Source organism: Agrilus planipennis, unplaced genomic scaffold (genome assembly GCF_000699045.2).
Source record: "Agrilus planipennis isolate EAB-ADULT unplaced genomic scaffold, Apla_2.0 scaffold11, whole genome shotgun sequence".
NCBI lineage: Eukaryota > Metazoa > Arthropoda > Insecta > Coleoptera > Buprestidae > Agrilus > Agrilus planipennis.
The window spans coordinates 72,127-92,466 of NW_020440736.1; the positions used below are offsets into that span (position 1 = coordinate 72,127).

The 20,340-nt window shown below is 32.6% G+C and overlaps 1 protein-coding gene across 2 annotated transcripts in view; it reads left to right on the forward strand.

Moving 5' to 3' along the window:
- Window positions 1–20,340, forward strand: part of LOC108733798 — a 93,393-nt gene that overhangs the window by 66,358 nt on the left and 6,695 nt on the right. The window contains exons 6-15 of one of the 2 annotated variants that reach the window (XM_025979802.1): window positions 8,027–8,230; window positions 9,179–9,304; window positions 9,380–9,540; window positions 9,596–10,195; window positions 10,253–10,466; window positions 10,646–10,878; window positions 12,109–12,247; window positions 12,342–12,656; window positions 12,748–12,853; window positions 15,747–15,928. In XM_025979802.1, coding sequence (XP_025835587.1) covers window positions 8,027–8,230; window positions 9,179–9,304; window positions 9,380–9,540; window positions 9,596–10,195; window positions 10,253–10,466; window positions 10,646–10,878; window positions 12,109–12,247; window positions 12,342–12,656; window positions 12,748–12,853; window positions 15,747–15,928 — 2,280 coding nt within the window. The remainder of the gene's footprint in view (window positions 1–8,026; window positions 8,231–9,178; window positions 9,305–9,379; window positions 9,541–9,595; window positions 10,196–10,252; window positions 10,467–10,645; window positions 10,879–12,108; window positions 12,248–12,341; window positions 12,657–12,747; window positions 12,854–15,746; window positions 15,929–20,340) is intronic. The other variant, XM_025979803.1, reaches the window with a different exon arrangement.

Below are 20,340 nucleotides of genomic sequence, written 5' to 3' on the forward strand. Positions count from 1 at the left end.
GTATTGTGTTTCGGCCACAACGTATTTAGACTAAACCATTATCCTAACGCAGAAATACACAGGTAGGTACTTCACATACACCGGCATTGTGATATTTTACAGATCTCGAAGAAGAAAGAAAATGCATAAACTCTATTGCAATGATGTTACCTTGCTATGATCTCTATTCATAATAATAAGAATTACGTGTGCATACAGATTGTGTACATTATAATGCAGGAGTGGTTTAATTAAAAAGAGAAAACGGTTTGAGACAATTTTCTTTTAATTTTTTTTGTCGTTGTAAAAGACCGGAGCACGTCTTTGCAAGTATGGTACGATGCTTCAAGCGCTGGTAAGCAGAATATGATAAGTATCCTGGCCAGATAAAGGAATAACTGTCAAAGAGATTGATAGTCATCGTGGTAAGCATTAACTACTGAAAACGGCTTCAAGACCTACTAGATTGGCTTCCGTTATAATACTCAGCGGCATTAGATTGGTCTTTTTTTTTTGACATGACAACGTTTATCGCTAATTATACTAAACTGATGTTACGTAGTCGGTCCATCGAACAATACGCGGCCCGTGTTTTGTCATCGATCTTAATCTGACTAAATGAAGATCTAAGGTTGGACTAAACGATGCCATTTTTTACTGTACTTTTTTATTGTTGTTATCAGCCACTAATGCAATGAATTGATGGACATCTGTGTAATTAATTATACTCGTTTGAAAACGGTAAGATTGATTTTTTACCGGAGTTAGCAAAAAAGAAAAGAAAATTGTTAATTTAGTAAAAGGATACTTATAGTTCCTGAGTAAACATTTAAACTGATTTTTACATATATCGATTAAGTATATTTTTTATAATATGCGACTTTCATCGTGGAATTAGTAACATTTTATGGTAATTTTTCACATATTTAATAAGAATAAATGTAATTCCATTTCATTTGTCGCAAAGTTTTAAGGCATTTAAATTTTTATTTTTTCATTCGGGTTTCTACACTGAAGTAATTGACAATTAATGAAATTGACAAAATCCGTTCTTAGTTAGTGCGAATATGAAATAGAAAATTCCATTAAAATCGACCCATTAGTTTCGGCTATGCGTTAATTATACCATCAATCAGTCAGCCAGGACAAAATAAGCTTTTAGTGAAGTTCCATTTCTAAAACACGTACGAACTGAATAACAGAGCGTCATTTAAAGAGTACAACCTACGGGGGCTGAAAAAAACACATGGAAGTATTGATTAATTCGGAAATGACCTAGTAGCAATAGGGACTATATTCGAATCAACTTTGTGGTAAATGGGAGGTTTCCTTTTAATGTTTAATATGTTCATCTTCTTCATAATTTATGCCTAGTAGTACTGTAAATGTAGCAAGAATCATGAGATACAAAAGTACAGCTAAATGGTGAGGTACTTCTATTAATCGTAAGTACTGCGTACTGTAATATATATTATTCGTTTGATGTCGTGAATACAATTTGTTTTAGTAAATTAGAAACCGTCATTATTTTTTACTGCACGAGTGGTTTCATTTCCAAAAAAGAAACTATCGCCATGTTGTTGATATGAACATGAGAGTATCTTGATCGAAATCTTAATCGAATGTAAAAGTAATTGATTTAAATCACGCGTATGACTGTATCATGCATAATAAGGAATCCTGTTTTACATACGGGCAATTTTGTTGTCAGCAAATATACTTGACAAAGTAACTGCTGCTTACAACAGATGTTTTAAAAAGAACAACATCTGTTTATGGTAGTTAAGACTTCAAAACATTCCTGAAAAAAAAAATATATTTGGAATTTTTTTATTTAACAACTTCTGTGGTGATTCTTTAGTAGTACATATGGGAAAAATATTTGATAATGCAAATGCAAATGAAATAAAAAGATTCAGGCCAGCATTTTTTTATTGTTCTTTTAGGTATGCGTATCTTATCACGTAGATAGCTCCTCTGTGAATTCAGTTTAACAAGTCGATATCCTTAATTAATAAGGACCTTTTCAAACATTAAGGTAATTCGGTTGGAATTTCATTTACGGTGAAATGACAATTTTTATACTTATCAATAGTTAAAAGCTTTTCATTGGCAAAAGGGGAAAAAGGATTCTAATGGGGTGAAAGTCGAAATAATCTAGTTTTTAAAAAGGATCATTCAACACGCAAGTTTCATACCAGCAGTTCGAGTATTACAAGACTTATTCCAATTAACTACAAAACTTTTACTTAACGCGTGACTAGTTTTATTGTAAGCGTTTTTAACGCAACGTAAAATAGGACTTATTCCAATTAACGACAACACAATTAGTTAACGCGAACATTAGTTTCACTTATATTATGGGCATTTTCAACGCAAAATGGGACTTAATACATATAACTTCAACACTTTTAGTTAACGCTGACACTAGTTTCACTCATATTGGAAGCATTTTCAACGCAACGTAAAAAAGGACTTATTCCAATTAACGACAACACATTTAGTTAACGCGAACATTAGTTTCAGTCATATTGTGGGCATTTTCAACGCAAAATAGGACTTAATACGTTTAACTTCGACGCTTTTAGTTAACTCTGACACAAGTTTCACTCATTTTGAAAGCATTTTCAACGCAACGTAAAATAGGACTTATTTCAATTAACGACAACACATTTAGTTAACGTGGACACTAGTTTTACTCATATTGCATACATTTTCTACTAGAACTAACCCCAATTAGCTTCGACACTTACTTAACGCGAACATTAGTTTCAGTCATATTGTGGGCAGTTACAACGCAAAATAGGACTTATGCCATTTAACCTCAACACTTTTAGTTATCGGAGACACTAGTTTTACTCATATCGTAACCAATTTTAACACAACGTAAAATAAGACTTATTCCAATTAACGACAACACAATTAATTAATGCGGATACTAGTTTTATCCATATTGTGAGCATTTTCAACGCAAATTAGGACTTGCCCCAATTAATCATTACACTTTTACTTGACGCAAACATTAGTTTCACTTATATTGTGGGCAGTTACAACACAAAATAGGACTTATTCCATTTAACAGAAACACTAATTAATGCGAACAGTAGCTTCATTAATACTGTAAACATGTTTAACTCGATGCAAATAGATTCCAATTAACGACAACACTTTTAGTTAACGCGTACTCGGTTTTGAATTATCAGTTTAAAAATATGAAGTAATAATTAATTAGAGCAATTCACCTGAACACCTTGAAGTATGGTGAACAACTATAATGATCAAATTAAAATTACAAATAGGCCTTATATTTGCGCATGTAAAACGTTTGCTCTCTTTATTTTTCCTATTGTAGTCAAGTCCTGTAAATATACATAGGGTGAAAAAGAGGACAAGTTGTTGCTTTTGTTAACGTTAGTTGTGGTAGCACCCTTCATGGTCCTTTGCGCAATAACATTAGCATCCCATTCAGGTAAATCTATTGTGGTCATCAGCCAGCATGTAAGTATATGTCAGTGTTTAAAAACATTTTCACCTCAACGTTAAATTACCTTTTACACTACATATTTGTTTCTCTTTATTTAACTCGTGGATAAAAAAAGTGTTGAAGTCATAGTTGTGAGTGACGTTTAAGAAATTTAAATTACAACTCGTGAGCACGCTAGCCTTGTGCGATAGCTTTTAAAGGTTTTTACTTTTACCACCACTGATGTGATGGCGTAATACGATTGAGAGCATCAGTAGGTACAATGAAAAAGAAAAACTATGAGAAAAAATTAAAGGCGGCACACACGGTTTTAGGTCAATGGGAACTGGATGAAAAAGTATGTAAATTTTTTATGTTAGAAGAAACAGAAAGTTGCATATTATGAGGTACTACAATTTGTTGGTGGCACATCATAATGCGCTTCTTCCTGATTTTATGTTCTTAAGTCCATTGATTAAAAGATGTGCCTGTTTGTCCAATGTACACCTTCTACTTATGTTCTAATGACAAATTCATTTTAATTGATGAATCAACAAATCAAAAGTACATAAATGGCTTAGTTATTAATTAAATTATTAATGACTTTAACTACTTATTAAAAAATTATAAATATAAATTGTTGCAGGTAAATAGTTATCATATTTTCTTACAAAACGTATTGCTGTGTTTCTTATTTTCCACTATAATAAGTTACCGTTATAATTTTCTTAGAAGGTCGTTTAGTTCTTTGAAAGTTGAGGTTTAGGTATTATAAAAAGTTTTTATAAACTAAAGTACGTGTCGACTGATCTCTCTATTCCTGTAGCGCTTACAATAGCTAACGGTGTACATACCTCTCATCGGAAAAATGTATAAGTAAATAATTCGTATCATCAAAAATTGTAAACATTTTTCACCATCGGGGACCAAAAAATGTAAGTGTGTGAGATATATAGGAAGAGATTACGGCATGCCATACCATTAAATCATTCGTGTTCAAATAATGGCTTTGCAATTTAACAATTCGCTATAAAACCATCGCACAAATGCAGTAGCTTTTGTGTTTCTGAAGAATAGCTATCGGCTATCGGCATTACTAAAACACATCATCATGCTTACACACGATTCAACTCACCACAGCTATCATTATTGTATTTATTATATGCTCCTACTGTGTGCATGTACATATTTATGTATTTATGTATCTGTAATACTGTGTGGTACCCGTTAAATTGTATTAAAAATGGCACCCTCATGTTTACATAACATGGGACCCGCATGTAATATGTGAGAAGGCGGTGGAAAAAGGCAGGAATGACCTTATACAACACTATAAAAGTGTTGTTTGGTATCCTGAGCTAATAAAACTAGAATATCAAATATCCTTAACTATTTGCTATACTTCTCCTTAACTCCTGTTTCTGCCTGTAATATGTCTCTGACTAGACCTTCATGCCTGAGAAGGTGTCCTACCAACCTATCTCACCTATTTTTTATTGACTTCCATAGGATCCTCTGTTCTTCTATTCTTTCTAATACCTCTTATCATTCGCCTGTAACATCACATTTCTAACGCTTCTAACCTTTTTTCCGCAGCGCCAACTGTCCATGTTTCGCACCCGTACAGCGCCGCGCTTCAATTATACTCCTTTAACAATCTTTTTCGAATTTCTAAATAATTTACCATAGGAAGAAATAATTAATCTCCGTTTGACAAATGGCGCCATGTGTAAGGGAATCATAATCTCATTGAGAACCAATCTGGCATCCAATGATGGGTGATGACCCTAAGGCATAAAAGCCATAAAATTGCAGAATTATGAGTTTTCTTACATTACTATAATTGGTATAAATGTATCGTTTATGGATCGTTGATAAAAAGTTCACAATCAATAGATGTCTACTATCTATTACTGTGACTCCTTAAATCCCTTGTTTACTTTTTTGAAGGAAACATTACATTATGTACATATAAAGCAATTAAATGTAACGTACGTCGTGTTCATCGTATTTAAAATTGTTTTTGCTCTAATTAATAAAGAACAGCTACAGAGAACATAGTGCTAACATAAGACGTACTGTACTTACCTGTTGGACGTTTACGGCTAGTGAAGATAATTGTAGGGGAGGCATAAATTATTTTATAGGTTTCTTCGAGGCATCTGACATGATTAAGTACTTTTGTAATGGTCAGCGTATAGAATTTCTCACTGATTTCTATGTCGTGGAACATTGATGGATTACTGACATTTAAACAGTAGTTGCTGGTCTACTTAAGAAACTTAGAAGAATTCTTCGCGTTATATGAGTCTTATCCGTTTGCGCAAAACATGTATTTTATTTTCGAATCGCTATAAAATCTATTTTGATTATCTATATCTATATCTGCTATGGAAATGTAAATTGCTAGTCGAGTAAAATATGCGAATTTAATTGCCAGTTTGTGCTCGCTATAACCGGAAGGTTATCATCCACACATGCTATAAAATGTATCTGATTTAGCTTAGGTCATGTGTGCATCCGGAATTGATGAATATATTTCATAGAAACATAGAAAACGAAAAAATACGTATTTTTATGACATCATTGTCACGTAGGAAGAACATGTAGGCTTTATGCGATTAATTATTTTTTTTTTAATGTAGGTACCTTTTTATTATCTGTAGGTACTTAACTAAAAATAATATTTACACTAGTAACTTTTGCAGAGTTTATATACGTATATGCCATAGATATCATTTTTNTATACCTACCCCGTTGTAGAAATGATTTATGGCTTTTCCGTCTCGATCCGCCGAAAAATCTATACTATTATAATAGCTTCATTATTTGGAAAATACGACGTGATATAGTAAAATTCGTACAAATACCGACCTTCCGGCATTGTTTTCATAAAAATAATAGTCTAACAAATGTTATTTAAAGCTTTTGAGAGGTATTACACTTTCTTTTGAGAGTTTAGAGGTTAGTTTAGGACAATTTTCTAGAGAAGTAGGTGATACTTTCACATAAACGTCGAAAAAACTGACGACTATGAAAAGTGCAATTTCTATATTCGGTTTTTGTTCTGTAGAAGTTCTATTCGTATTGTTATCAAAATTAAATGAAATCGTACAAAGATCTTCCAGAAGTTGTACATTGGTATTTAAGCGTATCTCATGATACAGTATTTAAATGAATCATTGACTTACAATCAGTTTTGGGAAAACCAAAGGGCAGAATGCCAATGTTTATTGCCCCATTTTAACACCGTAATGCAGTAAAATTTTGTAACATAAGAATTTTGTAAGGGAACCACCTGACTCCCTATCTATATATATATATATATATGTGTGACTTTGTAGAAATACTAGATAATTTCAAAATAATTGGATAATTTCATTTTGAGAAAATGTTCTTTGCCTGAAAATGGCAGATTGTTTGATTATTAAGTATTAGGTAAATTACACTGACTAACTCGGAAGCTGTGGTATTAAGTTAGTATAGATTAGGATAGGGAGAGATAAAGTGTTCCTCTTCGATGTAGTTATTCGAATGGGCAGTTTATCTCGGCAGAAAGATCTAGGAAGCTGGAGGGTAGGATAGGCGGGAGGAAGATAGGGCAAAGAGGAGGAGTGGGTGGCATAGGACGACATCAGTAGCAATGCCTCAATTACACGCATTAAGCGACTTCAAAATATTGATGGCCAGCTCAAAACGCCATTAGCGAACCCGACCCGTGCGAAACACGAACGCTAGGACGCCATTAATTAACGGTTAATTGAATTAATTGCTCTCATTATTTCACATTTCGTTGTGTTAGACCGGCGCAAGGAAGACATTCCTAAGCCGTGATTGAGACAAACGGTCGACGAGGTCATTCGACTAAATTGGTTTTTATTCGTGACGTTATCGGAGGACACGTCTAGGATAACCGATGCTCTTCGGGGGGCCATATTCCTCTAACAGATTCTAATTATTCTCGCCTAAGCCCACTGCCGGAGATTTATTTTAGAAAACACAATCAAGAGGCGGAAAATGTCGGTGGAAATTAAGATTTCGGACCTATAAACTCGAACAAATACTCGTTCGAGAACTTTTTACTGCCTTTTTGCTTGTTAACGACTGCCCTTTTCCTATCTTTCTTCTGCAACTTCATCGAATACCAAACACAACTCCATATTCGTTCTTAAACGTCAAAGTCTGCCTTAATTTCACACATGAGAACAATAAATGACACACCAGAATAAATTGTGCGATTATACCACACCTTACACCTTATTTATTACATACAGCAGATTCCCTTCTTGTATAAATACATTACTATACGTATGTACAAGTATATAATTTAACGCATTTTCAGAAAAAATATATATTATACGGTAAATTTTTGTAATAGTAGTGAGGCCCATAAACCGAAAATAAAATTAAGAATTGATTTCAGAAAAAATATATATTAGACGGTAAATTTTTGTAATAGTAGTGAGGCCCATAAACCGAAAATAAAATTAAGAATTGATGTACCAAATTTGATAGATTATTACAATGTTTGTGATGGTGATTATTCTTTTGTTGTTGTTTAATAAAAATTTTATTTTGTTTCAGGTGTTGCACCGTGATATTGAAAGTCACGGAAAAATAGTAACTTCGGTTGTGAAACTTTGCAAACGTCGTGGCGATGTCGGTGATAATGAAGTCAGTGTACGTCGTGTAGCCAGAAGTTTAGAGAGACGTTGGCACCTTTTGTTCTTAAGATCCCTGGAATGGCAATGCTACTTTGATTCACTCTCCAAAAAACTCATCTCCAGAGTAAGTCCGCTGAGCTGTTTCAAAGACAATTTTAATTTGCTATTGTAACTGAGTCGATTTTGTAGAATTGATCTTGTTACCATTTTATGTAATTGAAGTTACATTTAATTCCTTCTGTTATAACGGAAAATAAGCCTTGTTTCTTTAAATGGTAATACCGGCATTACTTGGTGCTTGTATCCGGTTTTAAAGTACTATTAAAGTCATAGGACAGCGACATTACTATTATCGTAAATGGATAGTTTGAAGAAACTACAACAACTGTTAAGTTTCATGCCACATACATAATAACTATTAACTTGTATCCAATAATAAAACAAGTTTTGCGCTATTATTTCAATTAAACGTAATTTTCGACTTTACTAGTTTGCTCCTTGTAAACTTGTCAATTTTCAATTGCGTCAAAATCTCCTGTATTGTATCAAAATAAAAAAAAAAATGCTTAGGATAAATTCTGTCTCAGATAGATTTTCTGATAATAGGAATTAATGAAAGCTTAACAGATAACGAAAGGAATTAAGGTATTAATTATGAACAGTTTTAACATTTTAAAGGAAAGGCTTAATTTTATATCTATTTGTCGTTTAACAAATATGCCTACTTATTTGATGTAATTTCCTGACAAAAACCTATTTTTTATCTGGAATAATGCAGTCGTTTGTCACAAAAACGTGAGTCATTTCTGCTTTTAAATATGATCCACGACGCCATAAAAAATGTAGTAGCTCTGAATTATAGTAGTTAGTAAGTTTACTCACACATGACCACAAAAAAGTCCTTTATAAAATTAGGTGGGTGAAGGACAACTTTAATACATTACTCTATTTGTATAATGTAAATAATGAGAATCAGAAACATGATTTTGTAACTTTGAAGTTAATTTTTCATTCGATTAATTTCTTAATGTAATTTATCAATATGGTTAACGCTATCATTTAATCCATTCAGGGACGAAATACCCCATCAGTATCATCAGACAGTGATTATGATGAGCCAATTTCAAAATATCCTCGCTTAAATGAACCATCCTCCATGTCAAAGTCTACATCAGCTGATGATAATTGCTACACCGAAGTTAGTACAAATAGTAATAAAATTATTTATCTTTTAAATGTTTGTGTTGGTTATATTTAAAAGTAATTAAACCAGGAACTGTTATTTCAGACTGAATCGAACAAAACGACCAATCTGGAATCCTCTAATGCCATAATGGTTAGACACGACAGTGCTGGTGACCTAAAAGTTAACTACGAACCTAAAGAAGAAATTGCTGCTAGTACTGTCACAGAAGCGTCTTCCCACTTTACCGAGTATGTAATGGCCATTTAAAGATGATTCTTTGTTCTACTAAAATTTCCATTTTAGGCCTAGCCGGAAAGGCAAGAACCTTGCCACTTACTACTTCAAACACGAGGATACAGATTGCGAAATGAAACAATCGAAAGTAATCGAAATGCCTGCAGCGGTCGACGAAAGCTCCGAAGAAGAGTGGACCTACACCAACAAAATCGAACACAATAATCCAAAACGATCGTCTGATAGAAACGAAATCAGACGCCACTCATCGTCCAAAAATTCGTACCAAAATATACACAGACTAGTACAGAAGGCCGAAGAATTAGTGCGTGAAACACCCCTGAGAAAAACCAAATGTGCGTCTGTTTCAACCCCAGTAAACAAAATATCGAGGGTAAAGGAATGGCTTAATATGGACCGCCCTGACGACAGCTGTGACGCTAGTTGCGAAGATGAAGAAAAAGAATCCCAGACCTCCGAAGATTTGAATGAAAGCATTACAACTTGTAAACCCAACGACACTTCAGGATCCCATAACGACTCGTTCAACGATTTAAATAAATCAGACGTTGCCTCTAAAGTAGTACTGAGACAGAAGAAGTGTGAAGTTAAAGCCAACAGACCCTGGAGTGTGTCATGCATCTCACAGTTGTCGCAGTTGTCACCAAGGTAGAAAATAGCAAATATATATCTAATATGTTATTAATGTCGTATTTTTGCTTTCAGAATTGATTCTGTTCATCTTTCTATATCGGAATCGGCATTAAACAGAATATCACTGAGCCCGAAATATTGTAAAAGTTTGACAACTAGTGCAACCAGCATAGGAATGCATGGTAATTCGACCTCATCTACAATGGAAGAATGTGGTGCTGCTGTCTTGGAAGAAAGAACATCTCCAAATAGGCGGAAGAGGCTGAAGTTGAAAAGGAAATCTAGTGTAAGTGCACTGGTTAATGTTCATTAATTTAATTTGCTCATTATATAACTGTCTCATTAAGGAAATTATAACTTATAAAATCAATTAGTTTAAAATGCCAATTAATCGAAATTAAGATGCTCTTTCTCTTTTACTCTTTATAAATACATAAATATTGATGTATACATTTTTCTATTTAGTCCAAAAGAAGAAGCGAAGTCAACGACCAATACTGCCTGAATACTGCTTCCTTGATCCACATTGTAAAATCTGATTCATTTTCTGGATGCGGCTGCAAAGTAGCCAAGTTAGAAAGACATGCCGTTAGCGATCCTTGCGATCTAGTCCTTGGTTACTCAACAAGACGTGGCGGAAGGTGCGATACATCAAATACTAGTGGTGCAGAAAGTGAGGACGACAGACAAAGCAAAAGGTAATAATTATCAATTAGAGAGTCCCGATCTGTAAGTAGCAACTTCTAGACATCCGTACACCTTTAGTGATATGGGCAGTGTTACAGTGAATGTTTGTGGGTTCTGTAGATGTATATATATATATATATATAGAGAAACTTGTAGGCTAGTGATTCTCAATGTGGGGATCGCGAGTCCAAGGGGGAGAAATACTAAGGGGTTTGCAGAAAAATTGATTACTAGAGAATTTTATTGATACTAAAAGTATATCTGCTGTTAATTATAATAATGAGTGTTTTAATGCAATTAAACAATAGCAATTATTTCCTGCTGAATTTAAATTAACTGTTGGTTTGTGCATTGGCATCAGTTAATTTTATCAGTATGGGCATGGTTTTCGGCACGGGGGGCCTTTAAGTTTTTTAAATGCAAAAGGGCTTGCATATAAAAAAGTTAAGGGAACATTACCATAGTCAGTTTCACTTTTGATGATCAATTTCGATTTGGACCGTTTATTTATCGAAACTACCCATAACGTGCTGATGATAACTAAACTAAAAGTTCGAAATCACTATCTTCGTCTGATAGTTTCAATACATTACTGGCCAAGAGCTTAATGTTCTTTATTAATTGGGTTTAGAGTCTATTACTTAAAACTTTTCAATTCCTTTTAGTAAAACATAATATTGAAGTTTCACAGTTTTTATATTGTAATAACCATGTAAGTATTTAGAAAAATGAACAATAAAATAATTAGTTTTTAAAGTTTTACATTTAACTCATTTGTGGACCTTTTAGTCTTATTCCTAATAGTAAAAGGTGTGTTATCTACTTTTTATTTTAAAAGAAACAATTATAAAGTAATTGCTTTTTTTATTGTAATAGTTTGATATCATTGAAATAATTGTTATTAAAACATCTTACGCGTTTATCTTAATGACATTAGTTTTTTTTGGATTGATTATCCTTTGTCTGTCCTTCATTATGCTATGGTCTTACGAAGAAGTCAAAGGTTAGATGTTCCATGTGTTCCACGTTATTTAAATAATTATTTTTATCATCATTATACACATTGTTTACAAATAATTTACAAACATACGTATTTATTGAATATTATGAAATTAATGTTTGTATACTTACCAAACCTAGATATTATGTTTTACTTCATTCTTAAGCAGTAGTTTACATGGTAAATTTTATTAAAAGTACTGTGGAAATGTGTGAGTATAGTTTTTTATTGCTGTTTTCAGAACTCCAAATTTCAAAATCGGTGCTGCTACTTCTTATCTTGGAATAGATTTAGGCGACTGTGCCAGAGAAAAAAATAATTTAAACCTTGCCGAAGAACAATCCAGTTCATTATCAGAACAAGCGTGGGATAGTTACCAGGTATGAAACCAATTTAACAAAGTTATTAACAAAACGTGTACTCCACTCCAATTTTATAATTATAACTATTTATTTATTGTTTCTTTTATTTTAGGAAAAATATTTATCGGAGGCATACAGTGAAGCGCATGACTCTGACGCAGCTCGTAAACTTTTGAACTTTGGAGAAGATTATCGTATCTTTTTAGACAGTCAGTCAGATTGGTCGAGCCCCTCAATGAATTTCGAAAATTCACCACAACTCAAAAGAAAAACGTTGCAGCCATTTAACGCTTTAGAATCTGAAAGTGATTCGGAAAATGTAAAACATTTCTTAAAAGAGTCCAGAAGTCAACTACTTTATACCACAAACATTTACAAACAACAATTTAACATGGGGTTGAAGGAATATCTCGTAGCTAATAGTGGCGTAAGTATCAATTGGGAGAAAGCATTACATAATGGGTTTTCTTTATTTTTGTATTATATCATTTTAATTTTGGTTTCTTTTTAATTAACAGGATGAATTATTGGCTACATGTGATCAGCATATTTACTGTCTCAACGTCATCGAAAAGTCACCAGAAGAGTTTTCCTTCCTGAAAATGGAGAAAAATGAAACAAATGGTGAGTCTTTTTTACTACAAAATATAATTTTATTTGTAATCTATCGTCTTGAGTGGATTTTACAAATACTCAGATTATCTTTTAAATTTTGAATTTAGTCATATATAAGATATAATTATAATCATAAGTTTGTTAAACAATAATAGAATTTAACGTTTTATATATCATGGACATGTACCTAATCATTAATTATTCGTAATTGACTATTGTTTGCCAAGATTTTCCTTCAAAAATAGTAACAACTGTTTTGATCTCATTACATAGTCATTATCAGTAAAATTGACGGTCTAATAGGTTGTACTTCATCTCATGAACTCTCATCGAATTAGATTACGTGGTAAATTATGTTTCATCCTGTTTTTCAATTTGTTGTTAAAACTTCCCTTAGTTTCTCACTTGCCTTTTAGATGTTAATGTAAGGTGTTATCAATTATTTTTGCGTGTGTGAATCCATTTAGTAAACTCCTCATAAAAACACTGACTCATACAAATTAGCCAATTAAAAATGCAAACTATTAATATTCTTGCATTCTTGGTAAATAAATCACTAAAACCCAAAACTCGTGTTAGATTTTTTAAACGTTTTTATGTGGAATTGTAGGTCTTTGTTAGTTTCAGTTTGAGTACGAGAACATCTTGGGTGTGGAAAAGCGTTTCGTTTTTTAAAGATGTTAATTGGAATTTTTGGTTTTAGTATTTTATCTAATTCACTTCCACACTATTTGATTTTCTTGTACAGCATTCTTGGTATAATTATTTTGACCTAGGAAATCGGTTCTTTGAACAAACACATCCAGCGCTTAAGTTTATTACTAAAATCGTTAAATTAGCTGACCGAAACATTTAATGTATTTATGGGTGGTCATAAACTGTTAAATCATCATTTGAATAATGTTTAATTTCCCTTAAGCATTTTTACACAATTTCAGATGGTGTGTAAAAAGAAATATAGAAAATATTGAGATGAAATATTTACCAGTGTGACACACTGTATTTATTTCAGCATCAAATTAATGATGAGAAGTAGATTAATTGCTCAACATCTGTTCGCATGGGTAATTTTATTACTCTTTCTACTCCAACGAAGCCGGTCTAAGCTTAAGCTAGAGGGCCATTCCTTTAATGCCTTTCTTACTTTCGAATTTGTTAATTTGTTATCTTGTTCAATCGCGATTGTTCTTATTACCTCTTTTTTTTGTTCGTAATTCACTGTCATGTGCATGTAAAACTTTTCATATTCATGTCAACCTCGACCAGTGGCCCACTCGCTTGCTGGTATTTTAAGTTAGTTGTCTTTGAATTTCAGACTCGTTCGTTCTGCAAAACAGAATTTCGTCGGAATTTGTATTTTCGAAAGTTTTAGTAATTAGCGAAACTGAAATCCATCTGAAATGTCCGGTACTTTCTCGGTAAAAGTTTGATTAATGTGTTTTTGAACTATGAACTTGACACACATATTTGCAAGCTGCTTGTTTGTTAATTCACATTTGGTTGGAATTTTTAAGTGAGAACTTACCTGTTACGCGTTCAGTATCAGTTAGTGAAATGCAACTGTGGTCATCAGGTTCATTTCTTCGCGCGAAATAGAATTGGTGAGCAGTGTTAATTTCAATACATTCAGCTAAAGGAAATTCGAAATCCATTTTTATCAGTAAATGTCTTTCTTAAAATTTAAAGGGTAGATACACATATTCATTCATAGTAAAATGAATTTAAAAAATACTTAGTTTCAGTAGATTTTAACACTTATTCTCCAAACATTGGTTCATCAGGTGATGGTTTAACAAATAATATCCAAGCCAATGTTTGGCGAAATATTTGTTAAAATCCATTGAAGCTGTTTTTTAATTCAGTTCATCAGTTTTAGCAAACTTTGTAACGTCAACTTTAGATAACTCAGGTTTTAGTTTATATTTTAAAGATAATTTTAGTATAAAATTAGTTTTGTTTTGCTAAAACGACCGATTCCGAAATTAAATTTCTAAACCTAAATGTAATGTGCAGGGGAACGCGTCATAGTACATGCTCATTTGTTCTAGATATCATGAGTTTAATATTTGGAATAGAGATTTGAAATTTTGTAGTAAGTCCTGAAACCTGTCGATAGCCGTTTTTTAATTCTTTGATTTCTGTTGAAAATGCATATGTCCTCCAAAAAGCATATAGATTAAGTACCTGTAAGTACATAATGAGCACAACTGCAAGAAAAAATAATAAGATTAAATACCGTTAAAAATTAGATTGTTTTTCTGCGATTTATGAAGGTTTTATTTAATTTGATTCGGTAATATTCATACATACATATCAGTACACGGTGCACATTTCTTTTGTAGTTGATTGTACAACTATTGTTTATATATAGAAATAGTAAGGTCTTGCGGCAAATTTCAAAGTGCAACTTCTTATTTTCATGCTGGCAGCAAATAGCCGGAAGTACATAGAAGCGTAACATCAGTTACTGTGTGTGTTCATCAGTGCTCAGAGTATTTTAAATGCTGCCAAGTTGAAAATAATAGCAGATAGCAGTATTTTCACGCAAAGGAGTTGCTTGGAAACCAATGGAATTTCTACTACTTTTTTCTAAACGTATAATAAAATGCCACAACGAGTGGGAATGTAGGTACACATTGACATCAAATTGTAATTCTGAGATCATTCATTATTTCATAAGTGAATTAATTTGTTTTTTTTTTCGACCTACACCTCATCGTTTAAAATATTGAATGTTTTTCATTCCTCGGTTGACATGTAACAGAATCGAAACAGTTGCGTGCTGTATTTTTTGCGTGAGTTAAAAATTGAAATACAGTGGAACATTCGAAATATTTCTGATTTATTTTGGTGGGTGCGTGAAGGCCAATTATTTTTACAAAACGTGGTTTTTTCGTTTCAGAATTAATGATGCAGTGGCAAAAACTCAGGGATAAGGTTAATATAATGCAAGAGTACAGAAATTTACAAAAGGAAATGCTTCTACTTAAGGATGAAGTTCGTCGTATGAATATTTCTGTGCCCTCAGAAACATCAGCTGTGAAATCGATCGAGGATATTAGTAGGGACATCGATCTTTACAGGGTGAGTTTTCTCTATTTTGATCTATTTTGATTTTTATATCTATTCGCAAGGCCCAACGTCGCATTTCAATGTAGATAGTGTATTTATTATTAAAAACTGTGCCTGTACCCTTTTAAATGCTATGTTATTTTTTAAATCACCAAACACTAAGCAGTAAAAAGGTAGTATTCTGTAAATGAAAGTTATGTAGTACATGTAAAAGCTTACCAAGTTATAGCAAATGCCCTTCTCATTAAAAATAGAAAAAAGTAAAGAGTTTAGATACATATGTACAATAGAATATTTAAAAAAATGTATTTCAGGAAGAGCATAATGACCATTTGTAGACCGTTTGTTTTTACTTCTTATTAATTAATAAATTGTTTAACAGGCCTAATCATTCAGGGTCAACATGTCAGTATTTTATAATAAATATTGCATAGTTTTCAAAATAAAAATGCCAGGTTTTAACATTTTTTGTGTATAAAGTAAGAACAAAATTTGTAGTGATGTTTTTCTGAGCGATCTCTATATCCCAATTTCGGTATATTCAGTATGTTAATGTTTTGCAGTCAATATTGTTAGTGTCATAACATCAGGGATTCAAATACCAGATTTCAATCACTATGTCTTAGGAAGTAGGAACAAGCCCTATATTTTCCTAAGGTTGTATCAGTTTCGGGACTTGAAATATGTAAATTTTTTAAAATCAAAATTTGTAGTACTATCGCACTAGAATTTATGACTTTTTTTAATTTTAATAATTTTGTTCAGGCATTAAAAAAAAAACAAATGTAAGTTAGATTCCTGATCGTTACTACTAAATTATGTAATTTTTTCCAAGGTGGTGGTCAATTAATTACAAAACTATATGTTTCTTGTAACGCATACTTACCATACCAGTAAGCAGTTGTTCAGTATGATAGAAACTTTAAAAATAAGTTAATATCTGTGTACAAGCAGTAACACTCCAAAAGTGTGGAGATGGTTAAATAAATCGAAACGTTACAAAAGTTACATAGTTGTCTAATAATTGACCACCACCCTGGAAAAAACAACGTAATTAAAATAAAATCTGTCAAGAGAATTTTTTCCTAAAAGACCTCCTTATTCTATTTTCTGTAATTAAAATATGCAAATTTTTGTGGTTAAAGTTGCTAATCTTATAGACACTACTGTTTTGGAAATTTAAATGCCAAATTTTAATAGTTTTGTCCATAGGTGTTAGGAATGAAATCTGGAAAGTTATATTATCCTGAAGGACCTCCTTATCCCAGTTTCGGGACTTGAAATATGCAAATTTTTCTGGTCAAAATTGCTAGTGTTGTAACTCGTAGAGTTTTGGAAATTTAAATGCCAAATTTTAATAGTTTTGTCCATAGGTGTTAGGAACAAAATCTGTAAAGTTATATTATCCTGAAGGACCTCCTTATCCCAATTTCGGAACTTCAAATATGCAAATTTTTCTGGTCAAAATTGCTAATCTTATAGACGCTAGTGTTTTGGAAATTTAAATGCCAAATTTTAACAAGTTTATCTATAGACGTTAGGAACAAAGTCTGCAAAGTTATATTATCCTGAGTTACGGAGCTTGAAGTATGTAAATTTTTTGGGGTCAAAATTTTTAGTATTATAACATTAGGAGTATTTTATTAATTGGAATGCCAATTTTAATGGTTTTGTGTATAGGCACTAGAAACAATATCTGTAAAGTCATACATTCCTGAGGATTCTCCTTATCCCATTTCAGTACTTGCAATATGTCAATTTGTTGCAGTCATTATTGTTAGTATTATAACTTTCCTTATTTTCGAAATACAATTACTAAATTTTAACATTTTTGTCCATGGCATTAGTAAAAAAATCTGTGAAATTATATTTTTCTGAGCTACGTCCGTACTCCAGTTTCCAGACTTGTAGTAGATATGTGAATTTTTTATAGTTCTGCTAATTTAATAAACTTGAAAAATTTTAGAAATTCAAATGCTTGTTTTAATATTTTTATCTGTAGACACTAAAACTAAACTTCCTGTTCTTTCATTAGCATGTAATTTTAAAATATTTTCATATAAATTTTCACGACCGTTCGAGCCCTTTGGGCTGTGGATTGCACGGCTTTCAATGGGTACTAGACGTTAAATCACCATACCTATCATATGTTACGAAGGCATGCAATAAATATATCGTGGAAAACTAATTTTCACTATGACCGGAAAGCAATTATCGCAAGCAAGCAGCATGTGTAATCTTGTAAGCATTTGCATAGTAATTTGTCTGTAGGATAATCCTTTATTTAACGTAAATATCAAATACGTAAATTAATACGTCATTAATTTGGGACAGGAAAATCAAACAGCCAATAAATATATATAGGTAGATTAATATCCCTAGTAATTGTATTATTTTTATTTATAAATATATGTATATAAGTTAGTATGTATGTGTGTATAGTAGTACTTGTAGTAATTGTAAATATTTCCTATTTTCAACTTCGAATATCTCCCGGTAGGTGGCACGCTCAAGATGATCAGCGGTTACATTTCAATCGCCTATTTATAAGGCAATAGTCGACCTCAGAAGGGTTTGGATGCGGGCGGGATATAGTCTAAGCTCATTCAGTTGCTTGAGAAGCTAAAAACAATAGGTTTGTAATGCCGCGGCAAAGCCGCGGCATTATTAAGCTTCTCAAGCAACTAAGCGGGCCTAGACTATATCCCACCCGCATCCAAACCCTTCTGAGGTCCACTATTGCCTTATAAATAAACGATTGAAATGTAATTGCTGATCATCTTGAGCGTGCCACCTACCGGCAGATACTCGAAGCTGGAAATAGAAATAATATTTACAATTAGTATGGGTGCTAACCTACATATGTCTAAGGATACGATATTGTGGATTATATATATCATTACTTTAAATACATATATAAGTAGATACTTACCGTTGTATGAATTTCTATAATGGAGTATCTCGTGCACATTCACTAAACTGCCTTATTTATTTGATGTAATTATTTAATGAATAAGGTACCTACATATTTTGTATTTTTGTACTTAGGTAAATATATGGTATTGAAAACAATGTGTTTTTTTTTATGTTTCAAACAAGTGTGTAAGGAATCATTTAAGTATTACGTAATCACATTATAGGGAGTATTTTCTCATGCAAATTTTTGTGGTCAAAGTTGCTAATCTTATAGACGCTAGTGTTTTGGAAATTTAAATGCCAAATTTTAATAGTTTTGTTCATAGGTGTTAGGAACAAAATCTGTAAAGTTATATTATCCTGAAGGACCTCCTTATCCCAGTTTCGGGACTNGTGTTTTTTTTTATGTTTCAAACAAGTGTGTAAGGAATCATTTAAGTATTACGTAATCACATTATAGGGAGTATTTTCTCCGGTTTTGATAATAGGGGTATTAAATAAATATTATTCATTAAAGACAGGTATAACGCGGACATGGAAATACCTTTGAGAAATGGTAAATTAACTGTTGTAACGATTATGATTTTTCCGAGATACTGATTAATAAATATGAATAATTGATTACCGTTTCTCTCAGATAAGGTAAATTACTAAAAATGTGTTTACGTAATACTCTTACGGGAAATGTATAGGATATTGATGGTAAGGGAATATCTAGAGTTCCTTTTGATGAATTTCTATAAAAGAAGTTAGTTATTAAATGATATAAGCAGTCATATAATACATTTTTAGTTCATTTTTATTATTGTTCATGCTGTTTGTCAATTATTTAAATAGGTGTTGTAGTGTTATATGTTTAGTAATATATTTTTTACAAAAATCGCAAACTTCAACGACTTTATGGAATTTTGCGACTAAAAGTAAAGAAACGAAGCAGTAGCTGAGGATTAATGCAGTTTCCAGAGAAGAAAGTGAGGACTAAGGAGCGTTTTACGTATATGGCAATGTCATTGTTCGCGGTCTGTGTCGGTGTTTTGAAATGGGACAGTTGTTTTGTTTCGCAGTTTGTACTTAAAGCGTCTGAACACCCTTTGACTAATTCCGCTCGGGGGCTTTTTACCGTTTCGAATTAACAATTTGCGAACTAAAAACTGGCAGTGTGTGATATTTTCAGAGTTTGAAATGACGATAAAAGCGAAGCCGTGTCGCGCAACTGCTCCGGCTGTATACGTGATGCGACTTCCAAGTCGCTTTCATCACCGCCGATGTTGCTGCTGTCTCTACTACCTCCGAACCACGTCCAAGACTTAATCTTACGTTTACCAACACGCCCTTTAATACGCTACCCCCGAACTCAGACCCACGGTCGATATCGATCGTCATAGTCGACTTCTTTTACTTTTTACATCCGACTCTACTCCGACCTTTATTTTCTCCTTTTCCTCGACCATTTTCAATTGTTTATCTTTTGGATTTCCTACTATCGTTCTTTCCTCCTATTTTAATAT